This window comes from Strongylocentrotus purpuratus, unplaced genomic scaffold, assembly GCF_000002235.5.
Source record: "Strongylocentrotus purpuratus isolate Spur 01 unplaced genomic scaffold, Spur_5.0 spur5_scaffold_3, whole genome shotgun sequence".
Lineage (NCBI taxonomy): Eukaryota > Metazoa > Echinodermata > Echinoidea > Camarodonta > Strongylocentrotidae > Strongylocentrotus > Strongylocentrotus purpuratus.
In genome coordinates this window covers 2488052-2504917 of record NW_022145609.1, presented here as the reverse complement: position 1 = coordinate 2504917, position 16866 = coordinate 2488052, and the positions used below count along the sequence as shown (strand labels likewise).

Genomic DNA, 16866 nt, shown 5'->3' with positions numbered 1-16866 from the left:
CCCTCGGGTCTTTTTTTCGTTTTTGTTTTGTTTCCTAGGTGTTTTACTGGACACATCAGTTGTGTATTGTTTTCTGGTGCTTGATTATCATACATTCTAAATACTTCTGGATATGGTTTATCGCACCAGGCATAATCTACCTTGCAGAACGCCTTCTACGTTTTGGATTCTTCAGACGAGCACGATTTGGTAAAGTCTACATTCAGAAAGGATACGTGTTACCTGCTAATGTAAGTATATCTCATGAATTGCTAACAACCCAGCCATATTGTGGCAAATGGCAATATTACAGAAAATTTGCAATATTACGGAAAATTAAGTTTCCTGAAGTCGAGCATTTTGTGAGGTCATGTAGCAACCGAGCGAGAATTTGTTGTTTACTTCTTGTAGTTTGAAACTTTCAATTTAAGGCACTTTGATCATATAGGCAATTATCACTCCTTCAATCTCTCCATTGATGATAGGCAGGGTTCAATCGTCATTTAGATATTTTCCCACCGTTTTCGGGAGACAACTCCGAGAAACTGACGATTATCCACCTTTTAAGAAGTGAAAACTTGCATTAATGAGTACCTCAGAACCTAAACGTGTTATATCATTGATGGCACCAATAGACTTATTACGGAAGAAAATAACAGCTGTATTAAAAAAAACAAGATATCGATGCAATATTTTTCTTTCCTCCTTTTCTTTCCTTTTTTCCTTTCTCTTTTTCCTTCTTTCTTTATTTCTTTTTCTTCATTCGTTTCTCATTTTCCTTTCAATTTTTTTTCTTGGTCATGAAACTTGAAGTTGAGGGGGTAGTAGCCCCCAAGCACCTCCACCAGTACGCCTGTGGTCAGGGGCAGCGATCCAGGGTGGGGGCGGGGGATACGTCCCCCCCCTGAAAATTTGAAAAAGTGCACAAAATAATTTTTTAGCAAATACTGACTAAAGACTGCAACACACTTTTAGGCTATGGAGGGCCCAAGAGTGCAGCGTTTAGACTAATAAAAATGCAAAATCATCTCGCTCGGTCGCTAACCTCCCTCGCATAATATCCTTTAAAATATACAAGTAAATATTGTAGAAAATCTGTATTCTGTCGGTATCACGTAAGCACTGTTTACACTGTATGTCTACAAGATTAAGAGTTATAGAAATGGATCAGTGCTATATAAATGAATATTCCGCTTGCTCTTTTCAGTATGGAGTCACTACAACGTAAATCTTTATATTTGCCAGGCTGATATTTGCCATTTCAACTCCCATAGCGATATAAATATGTATATGACAGAGGTCTAGAGTGGGAAATATAAATCCCATCCATGCCCTAGCTCCCTACTTACTAAAATCTTCCTACTAAATTGATATTCGGACTGCATACTACTTACCTGCAAAGTAAAAGTGAAGTGTGAAAAAGGGGATATTGCTTGGTTTTATACCCTAGTTTGCTAGAGAATGTTATTTTTTTTAAGACAACAAAACTTCAAAAACCAGTAAGGAGATTGTCACTGCCGTCACCTTCGCCTCTCTCATTGACTATGCTCCCTCGTCCCTCGCATTAGCGTACTGATGGTGGGCTTAGGGGCAGTTGCCCCCCCATAAATTCAAACGTGGTTTATTTCTCATTCGATACCAGTGATATACAAATGTTGCTGAGTGAAATTACATGATTTTCCTGGATTTTTTCTCACTTTTGTAAATTATACTTTCGTAATGCGTTTATTGGAAAATGACAAATCCCCTAATTTACAGTCAGGCTAAAACTATGCTTATTAAGAAGCCTATATTTTAGGGCCCGGCTCAGGGGGCTCGAGCCGCCCCCGACCCCCTCACTTTTTAGAAAAAGTATGTTGAAGATAAATAGAAAGAAAGAATAGTGACCTGCCAGTGTGACAAAATGAGGGATGATAAAAATACGCTCATCTGACCGTTATTAAATACCTAAAACCCCTGAGCTTGCGGGCCTCCCTCCCCTGGATACTCATCAGACCGTCATTAAATATCTAAAACCCCTCAGCTTCCAGGAGCTCTGCTCCCTGGACCCAACCAAGGGCTCTTAGGCGGGCCCCTGGTTGTTCATCTGTTCGTATTTTAATACCTTTAAATAACCTGAGCTTCCTGGGGCTCCACCCCTTGACTCCCGCTGGGGCTTTGTCCCTGGACCCCACGCAAATGTATGTTCCACTCGCTACGCTCTATTTGATCATTAATACTTTACCCCCCCCCCCCCACTGTAAAAGACGTTCCGCGGGGCAATCATGTAACATTATAAGAGTGGTGGTGATGCAGATTTTTGTTTCTTTCTGCCCCCCCCCCCCTCCTCCCTAATCGTTTTTGCTCATTACGCCACTGGTCCCTCGCATTTCGTCCCCCGGTCATGAAAAGAAATCGCCGCCCCTGCCTGTGCTACAACTCATTGTGTCTCAGGGATTCAAGAAGAATTTGAGATTGATACTTGATTCTTGCCGTCAGGTAGAGAAAGAAAACAATAGTATACTTAATTTAAAGATTCATAGATTTAGATATATAGATTTAAAGACTTTTAAATTCAAACGGTCTCGTTTCCTGACGATTTCTTTACAGGTTGTACATCTTGTTATCCAGCGTCCCGCTAATTTCAGGTTCCACGCAGGAGAATATATCCATGTTAATATTCCATCCATATCATTTCATGAGTGGCATCCTTTCACCATTAGCAGCGCACCAGAACAACAAGGTACGGTTTTTCATCTTCTCTCTCTCACTCAATTTTGTCTCTCTTATATATGTCTTTAATTCCTTTCTTGTTTTTCTTTTTTGCCTGGGGAGGATACACAGTTGGTACATTGCAATGGTAGAGCCACCGAATGATCTATATTGCATTTAGTGGTATTAAAGGGTTTGTGCCAAATCCATTGGACCATTTTAGCTATTTTGTATTCTTCTGTCATACCTTTTTTCTTCTTCTAATATTTAACCGTGAAGACATTGTCTATTTTACATACGAATTTCTTGCGTACTTGTGTTGTTTCAAACAACTGAACGAAGCTTGGCGTATAGGCAAATCTAACATTTCCATATATGGCATTGTTTATATCGCAGATTTCTTGACTCTTCATATAAGATGTGTGGGACACTGGACAAAGCGACTCTACAATGTCGTCAGAGAACGTCAGCTCGCTCTTCTTGAAGACGAACCAGGCTTTGGCGAGATCGACAAAGAACACGACTCACCTTTAGAGGTCATCGTTGAAGTTAGTTCTACCAAGAGTACATCAGCCGTGGAGTCTAACAGCCAGCAGAGCACCACCTCGGATATACCAATTGATAATAACGGACGTAGATCTTCAAAAACATACAACAAAAGAAGGAGAACCGCAAGAGGTGCAACCAACTTAGGCTTCGTGCCAGAATTACCGAACGGTGACAAAGATGGAACCAAGACCGTAACAGAGGGCAAACCATATAACACTGGTCAGAACGATGATGAATCACTTGCACAGAAAGTGAATCCAACACAATTAAGTCTTCCACGTAAAGCTGATCACCCATCTGCTTCCCAAGGTGATTGCCAACCGATGCCTCACAAAGAGCTGGGCGAAATATCTATGACTTTAGCGGTCAATGGCAACAGTTTCAAAATGAAATCGTTGAACTCTCGCCAAAGCATTGATGTACAGGAGGCACCTCGAGGGAATACCACCAAAAGACAATCACTGAGGGTTAGACTGTCTCTAGCTGGTCGGCAAAGGAGAAGCGTCTGTGGAAAGCCAAACGGCGATGTTAACAGGAAGATGAGTTTAGTGACGTTAAGAAGGAACGGTGCCCGACATTCGTTGGATCTGTCAAAGGATTTAGGCGGTACACCTCACACTGGATTGGAAGTAAGTGCAGGCCTACCAACAAAATAATTCACTGTTAAAATTGAAGAATCATCAATGATAAATTTTGAAACATGGTTAAACTAGTAAATGGTAAATGCTTGTTTAAGACCGATGTTCACTGTAGATCGATGAGAATGTGGACAACGATGGGTGATGTTATCATGAACGTCAACTGATATTTGCAAAAGGCATTCAACCTTGCTTGATTATTTTAAAATACAATCATTCCACTTCCGCTTTTACCGTAAGACATCAACAACAAAAACAGATCAAGGGTGAAAAGATATTCAAGGGCATCAAGTCACACAAGATGGAGTTCTTATACAAATTAATTATGATAACTATCACAAAATTAGAAAGTACCTTGAAGCTTCGTCTCAACACTCAATGCCACTTTAAATATGTAACAAATACGTAAGAATGGCAAAATCATGATTTATTTATCACCATGTTCCCCTCAGGTTATATTAGATGGTCCGTATGGGGCACCTGCGCAGCATATCATGGAGGCTGAACATGCCGTACTCATCGGGGCAGGAATAGGCATCACACCGTTTGCCTCTATCCTACAGAGCATACATGAGAGATATAAGGCGGCCAAGAAGCAGTGTCCAAACTGCAACCATACTTGGGTGACCGATACATCATCTATCCTGAAAACCAAGAAGGTAGAAAAACAACACAATTTACATTCATTTTTTTATATGAGATTATTTAACACTACAAAGTGTAAACAACAGACGGGATCTAAATATGACAGCGAAGGGGGAGGTGTAACATGATTGACATTCATAATCATAATAGGTTTGGCGTACTATCAAATTATTGTTAATGCTTTCTTTAAACTATGTTCACTTAACATATGTAATCTGATTGAGGAAGGGTTGATATGGGTATATATTATTTATTAATATTCTAAAAGACTTTGGAAACTCATCTCGATAATATATATTTCGCTTTCTTTATTCTTCAGTGTCAAGTCTGACCAAACAGGATAGAAATAAACTGATAGGGAATAAAGTAGAGAAACGATACATAAAGAGGAAAGTTCAGTCATGTTGTGATGACAACGTTAATGGCGAGGATGGTTACTATAGTTATGCTAATAAACATACTCATTAATATGTAAGGTATATTCATCTAAGGGACAATCGAGATGATGGAATGATTATCTTCCACTTCCTTCTTAATTCCTTTTTTTTCAAAGGTGGACTTTTTTGGATCAATCGTGATCAACATTCCTTCGAGTGGTTTATCAGCCTCATCAGCGCCATCGAGTTGGAACAGGCTGAGATACCTGCAGCAGATCGCTTTCTCGACATCCATCTCTACATGACATCAGCTCTCTTACCCATAGACATGAAGGCCATCGGACTCCACGTCGCTCTCGATCTCATTCACAAGAAGAAAAATCGAGATACGATCACGGGCTTGAAGACGAGGACCCAGGCTGGAAGGCCGGATTGGGACGAGGTAGGCCATGTTTTCCACATGATCTTGCAGTCATGTAGATCTGTCCCTTTCTGTCGTCCTCCTTTCACATTTTCCTGATAAATTAAAACAATGTTTATTTCTCTCTCTCCTCCCACCCACATTCTCTCTTTATATTTTGGTCTCCGCCCCTGCTCTATTTTTCCTATCTGGGCACCATCCTCTTAAAAAAAAAAAAAAAAAAAAAAAAAAAAAAAAAAAATTGTCTTTATTTGCTCTTAATTCAATTATCCTTCTTTTAAGGTTCCATATCAGCATGTAATCTCGAATTCAATATCACTGGTTTAGTTCGGCTCCCCTTTTCTGTTTCTTTACCGGCACGAGGTGGCAATATTGTAATGATTGTAATACTGTTAAAATAATGTTTGGTCTTAATCAGGAACATAATGGAACACAACTTTGCTGGTCATGTTTTTATTTTGTATAAATAAATAAATGGAAGTTTGAGTATAACCGGGAAACATACATAATGAATGTCTTTCGCTCCTTTCTCATTTACGTAATCACATTAGGTTTTCCAAAACCTGAAACAGCAGCACAAAGGCAAGATCACTGTGTTCTTCTGTGGCTCTCCTGCTCTAGGAAAGATCCTCTCAACCAAATGCTTACAGTACCACATGGAATTCAGAAAGGAGAACTTCTAAGACCATGAAGACATCATGTTTTCAAGAATTGACCAAACACAAAGTAATCTAACTTTTTAAAGATTTGAAACGGAAAGTGCAGCAGTTACTAAAATCCGCACACCGCGTGTCCCATTCGGCACAATACTTTCATTCATTCATTTTATTCAAAGGTGAACATATCTCCATATGACAATAGACTAATGATTATCTATGTTTATCACTGAGATTAGTGCAATCACTTCATATGAAAATGTCGAAAAATAACACTTTTTTCTTCTTGTGTTATGGTCATATGGTTGTGCCTTGTGAAAGCCAATATTAACTTCAGTCAAACTTCATATTGTATTTTGGAGTATATTTTGAAATTAAGAGAATCAACAACTGCTGTACAACACTGATATAGATGAGAGATAGTGAGAGTAGTTACCTACATAAAGAGGGGGAGAAGAACGGGCAAGATAATGGATATTGGAACATATACGTTTACATTATTCGGGTGTTATCTAAGTAATGTATATATCGTTATTTTACAAAATTTCCCCAAAATGTAATACAATATAATAAGTATGGAAATATAAGAGTATTGTACATGGAAACCATAAATGGTAAAAGACGGTGCCTTATCTTATACAGAATACCAGTGCATCTCGATACTTTACCGATTGCATAATTTATACGGGCATCCCACTTAATCCAAGGAAATTATCAGAAATCGCTTTCGTTAGTGAAGTAGAATTTACATGTTTGTATAGGGCTATTGTGTCCAGTTAATTTAATAAATATTTGATATTTTTATTATTGAATATAAAGTATACTTCTTATTAATTATTAGTATATTGGCTTTAAACCGTTTGGTAAGTTAAAAATTAGCATTCTGCATACATTGTAAATACGAACAAATTGATTACCATATACTTGATAATCAAGTAAACGTTACAACCATTTGAGCATTTCTAGTGGAACGCCCCGGACACCATGAAATTTCGGTTTATGTAAGAGTATATTATGAATATATTATGATGTAAGAGTATATTATGAATATATTATGATGAAAGAGTATATTATGATGTAAGAGTATATTATGCTGTAAGAGTATATTATGATGAAACAGTATATTATGATGTAAGAGTATATTATGATGTAAGAGTATATTATGATGTAAGAGTATATTATGCTGTAAGAGTATATTATGATGAAACAGTATATTATGATGTAAGAGTATATTATGATGTAAGAGTATATTATGCTGTAAGAGTATATTATGATGAAACAGTATATTATGATGAAAGAGTATATTATGCTGTAAGAGTATATTATGATGTAAGAGTATATTATGATGTAAGAGTTTATTATAATGTAAGAGTATATTATGATGTAAGAGTATATTATGATGTAAGAGTATATTACGATGCAAGAGTTTATTACGATGTAAGAGTTTATTATGATGTAAGAGTATATTATGATGTAAGAGTATATTATGATGTAAGAGTATATTATGATGTAAGAGTATATTATGATGTAAGAGTATATTATGATGTAAGAGTATATTATGATGTAAGAGTATATTATGATGTAAGAGTTTATTATGATGTAAGAGTATATTATGATGTAAGAGTATATTATGATGTAAGAGTATATTATGATGTAAGAGTATATTATGATGTAAGAGTATATTATGCTGTAAGAGTATATTATGATGTAAGAGTATATTATGATGTAAGAGTATATTATGATGTAAGAGTATATTATGATGTAAGAGTATATTATGCTGTAAGAGTATATTATGATGAAACAGTATATTATGATGTAAGAGTATATTATGATGTAAGAGTATATTATGATGTAAGAGTATATTATGATGTAAGAGTATATTATGAATATATTATGATGTAAGAGTATATTATGATGAAAGAGTATATTATGATGTAAGAGTATATTATGATGTAAGAGTATATTATGATGTAAGAGTATATTATGATGTAAGAGTTTATTATGATGTAAGAGTATATTATGATGTAAGAGTATATTATGATGTAAGAGTATATTATGATGTAAGAGTATATTATGATGTAAGAGTATATTATGATGTAAGAGTATATTATGATGTAAGAGTATATTATGATGTAAGAGTTTATTATGATGTAAGAGTTTATTACGATGTAAGAGTATATTATGATGTAAGAGTATATTATGATGTAAGAGTATATTATGATGTAAGAGTATATTATGATGTAAGAGTTTATTATGATGTAAGAGTATATTATGAATATATTATGATGAAAGAGTATATTATGATGTAAGAGTTTATTATGATGTAAGAGTATATTATGATGTAAGAGTTTATTATAATGTAAGAGTATATTATGATGTAAGAGTATATTATGAATATATTATGATGAAAGAGTATATTATGATGTAAGAGTTTATTATGATGTAAGAGTATATTATGATGTAAGAGTTTATTATAATGTAAGAGTATATTATGATGTAAGAGTATATTATGATGTAAGAGTATATTACGATGCAAGAGTTTATTACGATGTAAGAGTTTATTATGATGTAAGAGTATATTGTGATGTAAGAGTATATTATGATGTAAGAGTATATTATAATGTAAGAGTTTATTATGATGAAAGAGTATATTATGATGTAAGAGTATATTATGATGTAAGAGTATATTATGAATATATTATGATGTAAGAGATTATTATGATGTAAGAGTATATTATGAATATATTATGATGAAAGAGTATATTATGATGTAAGAGTATATTATGATGTAAGAGTATATTATGATGTAAGAGTATATTATGAATATATTATGATGAAAGAGTATATTATGATGTAAGAGTATATTATGATGTAAGAGTATATTATGATGTAAGAGTATATTATGAATATATTATGATGAAAGAGTATATTATGATGTAAGAGTTTATTATGATGTAAGAGTATATTATGATGTAAGAGTTTATTATAATGTAAGAGTATATTATGATGTAAGAGTATATTATGATGTAAGAGTATATTACGATGCAAGAGTTTATTACGATGTAAGAGTTTATTATGATGTAAGAGTATATTGTGATGTAAGAGTATATTATGATGTAAGAGTATATTATAATGTAAGAGTTTATTATGATGAAAGAGTATATTATGATGTAAGAGTATATTATGATGTAAGAGTATATTATGAATATATTATGATGTAAGAGATTATTATGATGTAAGAGTATATTATGAATATATTATGATGAAAGATTATATTATGATGAAAGAGTATATTATGATGAAAGAGTATATTATGATGAAAGAGTATATTATGATGTAAGAGTACATTAAGATGTAAGAGTATATTATGATCCACAATATCGAAAGCCTCGGACAGGTTTTGAAATATTCCTATCCCTTATGTATTTGAACTAATAGAAGAAACAACATTACCCTGTGAATTCATCAACGAAGGAACAGTTGAGTGATCGGAACAAAAACTATAATGACTATTTGTGATAATATTCTGTGGATATGTAAATAGAAACTGATTCTGTATATACTTTTTAGGTAATTGCTTTAGGGCTGTAGTACTGAGGCAGGCCTATAGTTTTCAACTAGGTGAGGGTCATTTTTATAATCAAGGGTGATTTCGGCTGTTTTTAATTTTTCAGCAACTATACATGTTATTAAAGGCAGTTTAAAAATGTACGTTAAGGAATTAACAATGGAATATATTATTCTTTCAGAATTACGGAGCCGATTTGCTATTGTGTAGTGATTTACATATTTCTATAAGTGCAGTTATATGATCGAGATCTTTTAAATAATCTGTAAAGTTTAGGTACAATTATCTTGTTGCAGGGAAGTGATGGCTTTATAGTTACAAGAGTTTATGTTTTGAATTCATCCGTAATTTGATGTGTATCATCAATTTCACGAAAAAATATTTAAGATGACTTCGTTGGGACCTGCTTATAAATAGTTCATCACAGACCATGCACTACTTGGAGGTCAGACTTTAGCATGCGATTATTTGCATATGATTTAATTATATTATTTTAAAAATATTTTAAGGACAATATATCGGTGCATCTTGGGTACGTCACCTGTTTTGTATATACATGTACAGTATGTACACTCGGGTACCTATTCAGTAGTTGGGAGTGCTAAACAGGAATACATGTCTTGCCAAAGGAGGGTAGTACCGGGCTGGGGTTCGAACCATCAAGCTTGTGACTGTTAGTCAAGTGAATTAACCACTATACAACGACACCTTCACATTGTTTAATTTTCAACTGCTTGAACTACTTTTCATACGTCTAATCAACAGAACGAAAAAGGCTGGAAGTTGGATTGATTTTCTTCGTTTTAAAACGTAGTGTTAATTCATTGCTTCTCAGATTCATGCAACATAATCTCATAAAGTGAAACAAGTTTACCTTCTTTCCTTTTATCATGTGACCAATTTTAAGTATGTTTTATTCTACCAAAGTTTGAAAAACTTGTACACATTTTTCACTTTTACTAGAGTGTTTATGCTTGTATTCATAAGGTTTATCGATTATAGAAATGCTTGATCAATGCGCTAGACTCTAGAGATTGACGATGGTTTCGTCGTAACAATTAAAGATAGATTACACTTAAAGAACTATGTTTATGACACTCATAATTTTTGCAATTAACTTATTTGAACAGAAAGTGCTGGCTAGCAGCCTAGTGCATGTTTTGCTTATACACTGATGCATCTTCGACAGTAGTCCAGGATCTGGCCTATTTAATTTTGATCTCCACAAGCTACCTCTCCCTACTTACTTGCTACCAGCCGATGATGGCGTGATCATTAAATTAGGACGCCCGGCGAAAAAATAGGCTGGGCTGGTGGCGTCTTATTATGAGTTTGTTCATAGGAGTCCACTGGGCCGGCACCAGTTGGCGCCAGTTTGCGCCAATGCAATCTACTGTGGCGCCTAGTGTCGCCAATAAAGTGCCTAGTGGCGTGTAGTGGCTCAAACTGCCTCCCAACTGGCTCGTGGTGGCCCGTAACGGCACCAAATTTGAATGTGGCGGCAAGAAAATTTCAAAATGTTTGAAATTTTCGTCGCGCCACTTGCATCGAGCAATCAGCGCCAAGTATCCGCCAAGTGGCACCAAATGGCGCGAACATATCGCCCTTTGGCGCAAACAATCCGCCTATTGGAATCCACTGGAATGTAATAGCTCGCGCCAAGTTGCGCCAATGAGATTTCGCGCCACATGCCGCCACTTGGCGCCAAGGGGCACCTTGTTTGCGCCACTACTCGAGCCAAACGGCACCCGATTGGTGACTACTTCGCGCCAAATGCCACCTGATTGCCCGCCATTCGGCGCCACTTGCCGCCTATAAAAGCAGGGCGGCATCGCAGGACTTTCTCACAGTGATGGCGGCAGTTCTCCAAGCTCCAGGGATGAGGTTGTGCTGGGCATCCTCCTGGTCCAACATGCGGACGTCCAGTGCCTGATAGCGCTTCCTGGTGAGGTTGTGCAGCATGACGGCAGCTTCAATGAGCAGGCGGACTGTGTCTGGTTCCTGTCTCATCTGGCCAAGGAAGCACTGGAACCGCAGAGCCAGAATACCAAAGGCATTTTCAACCACACGCCTTGCCCTGGACAGCCTGTTGTTGAAGATCTTCTGCTGTTGGTCCATGTTACGACGGCCATAGGGCTTCATCATGTACGTCCTCATGGCGAAGGCATCGTCTCCCACGAAGAAGTACGGCATAGGGTGCTCTTCATCATCATCATGGGGAAGAGGAGCTGGATCTGGGATGCCTAAAGTGCCAGCTTCAATGCACTCCTTCAGTTCACTGTTGTTGTAGATCTGGGCATCAGACTGATGGCCAACCCCACCCACATCGATCCACAGGAACTGGTACTTTGAATCTACCAGAGCCATCAGGACAACCGAGAAGAACTGCTTGTAGTTGAAGTAAAGGCTGCCTGATTTGTTGGGCTTCTGGAGACGGATGTGCTTTCCATCATAGGCTCCCAGACAGTGAGGAAGATTCCATCTGGCTTCAAAATCACCTGTAACCTCAAGCCAGCCTTCATTGGGTGTGGGGAGGGAGATGACTTCTGCAGCATACTCATCCACTATCGCTCTGGCTACATCAGGGACAAACTTCTGGATGGTTTCCTTGCCCACTCGGAAGTTGTAAGACAGCTCGGCATAGGTGGCCCCAGTGGCGAGATGGCGCAGGAAGACGGATAACTTGAGACCAGGGGAATGGCCTTCCTGATGTGGGTGTCCTTCTTCTGCAAGTGGGGTGTAAGCCTGACCAACAGGTCATCAAACATCTTTGGGGACACCCTGGTGTAGTTCTTGAACTTCCTCCTGTCATTCTCACTCAGCTCTTCCATCAAAGTGTGGTACTGTCCACGTTCGGCCCTCAACTGTGGGTGGAGCATGGGTCTAAACCACCAGTTGTGCTTCCTTTTCTTCTTAGGAGGCTCTTCTTTTTCAGGATTGGCCAGCATAAGTTGATAGGCAGTGGCCACCTCAGCATCTCTCATCATCTTCTGATGGAGCAGCATCATCACTCCAACATTATCAAAAGCCTCAGACATATCAAAATTGTAAATATTTAGTAGAGATGTTGTTCATACAGCAGCTGAGGAGGGTCTGAACCAGGTAGCCAATGGCCGGTATTTATTTAGTCGGCAAGTAGCGCCAAGCGGCGGCAAGTTCAAACCAATTTGGCGACCTTTGGCACAAACTAATCACCAAGTGGCGCAAAGTAGCCGTCTATTGGCGCAAATGGCGCCAACAGGGTGAATTTTGGAATCAAATGGCCGTGTAATGGCGCAAACTGGCGCAACATTTTGGAGCAAGCCGGGTGGCATTTGGCGCACGCCATATGGCACCCAGTTTATTCCACTTGGCGACACATGCCGAGCGGACATTAATTCGGCGCCACAGCGAGCCACTACGCGCCAATCACATAATCTTTGGCGCGAACTGGCACCAACTGGCGCCGGCCCAGTGGACTCCTAGCATAACGCCATCTTCGACGGCTTGACTCGAATCAAGTGTGTAGGGAATTATAAAGGACCGGGCAGATTCTGGTTTGTTGATAATGCCATCTTCTACGGCTGGACTCGAATCAAGTGGGTAGGGAATTATAAAGGACCGGGTAGATTCTGGTTTGTTGATAACGCCATCTTCGACGGCTTGAATCGAATCAAGTGTGTAGGAAATTATAAAGGACCGGGCAGATTCTGGTTTGTTGATAACGCCATCTTCGACGGCTTGAATCGAATCAAGTGTGTAGGGAATTATATAGGACCGGGCAGATCCTGGACTACTCCGACAGTAGTCATTTTTCAATAATACTATTTGAATGTTTATATAATATCACTGTAACAAAGTAACATTTTATAATTGAACTATTTATGTGTGTGTGTAACATTGATTGTTTAATTAAGTAAAAATGTACAAATGTAAGTTATTTGCCGTCACCTATTTATTGAGAACAAAAATCCCTTCATGATACAAAATCACTTTTATTTGCTATATTACTTTGCCAACATATAACAAATGGTATGATACATTTCATGACTTGCGTAAACCAAATATGGAAAATGGCCTTTCACTCTATTGTCAAAGAAGTGGTTGTGTAAAAAATAAAACATTCCAACTAAACACCACACGATAACGAATCACAATCTATAATTCTTATCGTAGGCCTTTTATTAGAAATGAGCTCATAACTGGAATAATAACTTTATCTAATTATTGGTTTTATCTCTCACCTTTATATGTGGATTGCAACCTTTGTCCATCTGTTCTAGTTCTGATCTACCCCATGCACTCTTTATTGGCACATTACCAAGTTTCAAAATTTGGCTCCAAAATGATCTTGTCTCCCTATCGTTGTACATTGTTTGGTATGTTCCGGAGTAAAATCTGACTGACCTTCAAGCATACACACATTGTTATTATATTAATTATTCTGAAATGAAATTTACAATATATTTTGTGCATCTCTTTTAATGAATGATATATTTGAACATCTCCTGGCATATCAATTTAAATACACATAATTATGTAATTAACGATGTGTCGCATTTAATGGAACTAGCTATTATTTGCTTGCTGTAAAAGGTTGTTCTGAGAAAGGCTTTTACCAGCTACGCAAAAATTTCTACCCCTCCTTCCTCTCCCCTAAAATATCACAATGATCACCGAAAACAAATAAATTTGTATTTGATTACGAGGCGTCATTTCGATCGCGTTGCCATAGTACATTTGCACGATGTCTATCTTACGCGGGAAACGCTTTTTAGGAAATAAAATAAATTGAAATTATAGCTACACTGCCTATTATTTCCTCTAATCCATTTCAGTTCTTACACTTTCGCTCTCACTCTCGCTCTCACTCTCGCTCTCGCTCTCGTCTCCCCCTCCTTCTCTCTCGCTCATCCCCCTCCCCCTCTCTCTCTCTACATGTATTTTACCATTTCAATACCTTCACTAAATGAGGAGATAGTTGCAATGGCCGGGGAGCTAATACCTTGGGAGAGTTTGAATGTTTAGGAGGAGAATGAGTTCTGGTAAAGATGAGAAATTATTTGTGAGGTGTCTAATTTTTGTGTATGTCAGTTTAAAAAAAGATATCGTAATAGAAATATCCCCTACACATTGCTCTACAAAATGTAATACCTCCATATCCAAAATATGACCAGAAAAAGCTGATAGAATGAACCTCACTATCGTGCTAAATGTGTACACTCCTTTTTGTGGGCAGTGCATGTGTACTTCAGCAAAAAATTGGGGTTTGATGATCCCAAAACATCATAGTATATCTTGATTATTATGTGCAAAATAATCAATCTGGCTCAATCGCATCAAGTTTCTTGTATAATGTTATCCAACGATCTTTACTTAACTTTATCTTAAAACGTAACAAGTTCAAATAGAAGTGTTCGCAAAGTAGACTACACGAACCTTGACCTAGATTGAGATATAGATGATGTAATGTGTAAACAAATTGCGACAGCATATTATTAGGTACATATGATCAGGGGGCGTTTTGTTATCGGTTTCCAAAGAAGTGCTTGGATAAATCAAATATCAAAGGTAACTGTCAGGTCATAAAATATGACCATCAGTATCATAAGGTATTTATTTAAAGTTAATTTTTTTAACTCAAGTATTCATTTTATCTGTTTACTTTTGTCCCTTGAGTTATACGTGGATTGCAATCTCCGGTCACCTGTTTCTTCATTGGCATCTAACCAATTTTTTTTAATGGCTCTAAACTAAACTGTTCCTTGATTTCTTATTTCTCCACTGGTAGTCAATTAAAACATAATTTTATACAAACTTAGATATTCCTGGACACATTGGTGCCATTCAATCAATTTGCCGTCACCTCGCCTGTCGACTAATAATTGTCTAACTGAGGGAAACAAATTTTTATCATGAAATTAGTGCAAGGTACTTTAATGTCAAATTGCTTGTACTACTTGATAAAATTCAATTCGGTCCCCAACGCGACCTTGCTAGAGATTGATAGTTTATAAGCACATGTAACGCCACTCTTCACAAATCTAAAGAAGACCAAATCTGAACACATCACATAAGGAAAATGAATATAGGGAAAGATAAACAATTTATAAAACTAGGAAATCAATAGATTATCCATGAATTACAATGTATCTGTCAGGGATTGACAATGAAAACAAGGAGTGGTTCAAACATTAGATCGTTCACTCTTTCAAAATCACTATAAATTAAATGAAAGAAGCATCCGTCAACATACTGATACCCCACGCACAAAACCCCAAGAAAATGAAAATACATAAATCCTCATGGCTCGGATGGCCAACCCCACCCCCCCCCCATGGAACTGGATACGCCACTACACGAGACATTTCATAGCGCCTTTTATCTTAATATTCGGACATTATGAATCAAAGGAAAGTCTCCATCCATAGTATGTATTCAAAGATACTTTTGACAAATAAGTAAAGAGTTAGATACGGGACTAATCCACAAAGCCCGCAAGAAAGCTTTTTTTAAACTTTGATTTTAGCAATTCAATTTTCTCTTGGAAAGCAGAAATTTCTAAGTAAGGTAGTTTATTCGTACTTTCTTATAATGCGATCAATAAAAAGTGAGATATTGTTAATGATGAATTCATTGTTCAGGCAAAAACCAGTGAGCTCTTGCTGGGCCTATATTTACAATTTAAGAGAGAATAGGGACCATATACAATGTAATGAAATTGTATATGTCAGCAGTGTATAATGACTCTCATCAATGGGTTCAACACATCATGTATGTTTTAATAATTCAGTCAGTAAAATGATTTTCACAAGTTTCCTGTTGGGCTGTTATGAATAGCTTCTAGGTTTCTGTGGCCCCTCAGGTGCCCCAAATGATGTATTGGAGATCGACTTGCCAATTGTTTTAGGAGGACACACTTCCAAATGTCTTTATATCATCTCACTATAGTTTGATGCCTTTGAGTCACTAGTGTTATATTTGGGACCATGAGATCAGATTTCGGGTACCTTAGACATATTCCACCATCAAAGTCTCATACCATAATGTGTCGTTGTATTGTGCTACTGAAGTTTAGATTGATTATACGCTCATAACCTCAAAAATAGTTTAAAGCAGTTATCTTGACTGCCACGAATAACTGATTCTTAAGGCCGATTTGGAATAAACTACGGGGCCCTGTGGTTCTAACCTTTGCTACATTTGTATTGTATTATTCATAAAGGGTTTTTAACATTTACAGCCAAAATGTTTGTTCTAATATGCATAAAAAGAATGGTGGGCCTAAACACAATATTCAGATTGTCAGTAAATGTAACCGACGAGTTTCGCGTGCCCCCTTAACCTCCGATAAATGCCCCTT

General features: G+C 37.1%; 2 protein-coding genes across 2 annotated transcripts; both read left to right on the top strand.

The window, feature by feature from the left end:
• The first annotated feature begins 1187 nt into the window (after positions 1 to 1187).
• Positions 1188 to 4833, top strand: LOC115928741. The gene is made up of 4 exons (XM_030996593.1): positions 1188 to 1203; positions 3067 to 3848; positions 4310 to 4516; positions 4822 to 4833. Exons 1-4 carry the CDS (start codon positions 1188 to 1190, stop codon positions 4831 to 4833), a joined length of 1017 nt encoding a protein of 338 aa, XP_030852453.1.
• A 166-nt stretch (positions 4834 to 4999) lies between these two features.
• On the top strand, positions 5000 to 6728 carry LOC115928439 (NADPH oxidase 5-like). Its single transcript, XM_030995597.1, has 2 exons — positions 5000 to 5321; positions 5852 to 6728. The coding sequence occupies exons 1-2, from the start codon at positions 5013 to 5015 to the stop codon at positions 5981 to 5983; spliced, it is 441 nt and encodes a 146-aa protein (XP_030851457.1). The 5' UTR covers positions 5000 to 5012; the 3' UTR covers positions 5984 to 6728.
• The last annotated feature ends 10138 nt before the right edge of the window (positions 6729 to 16866 follow it).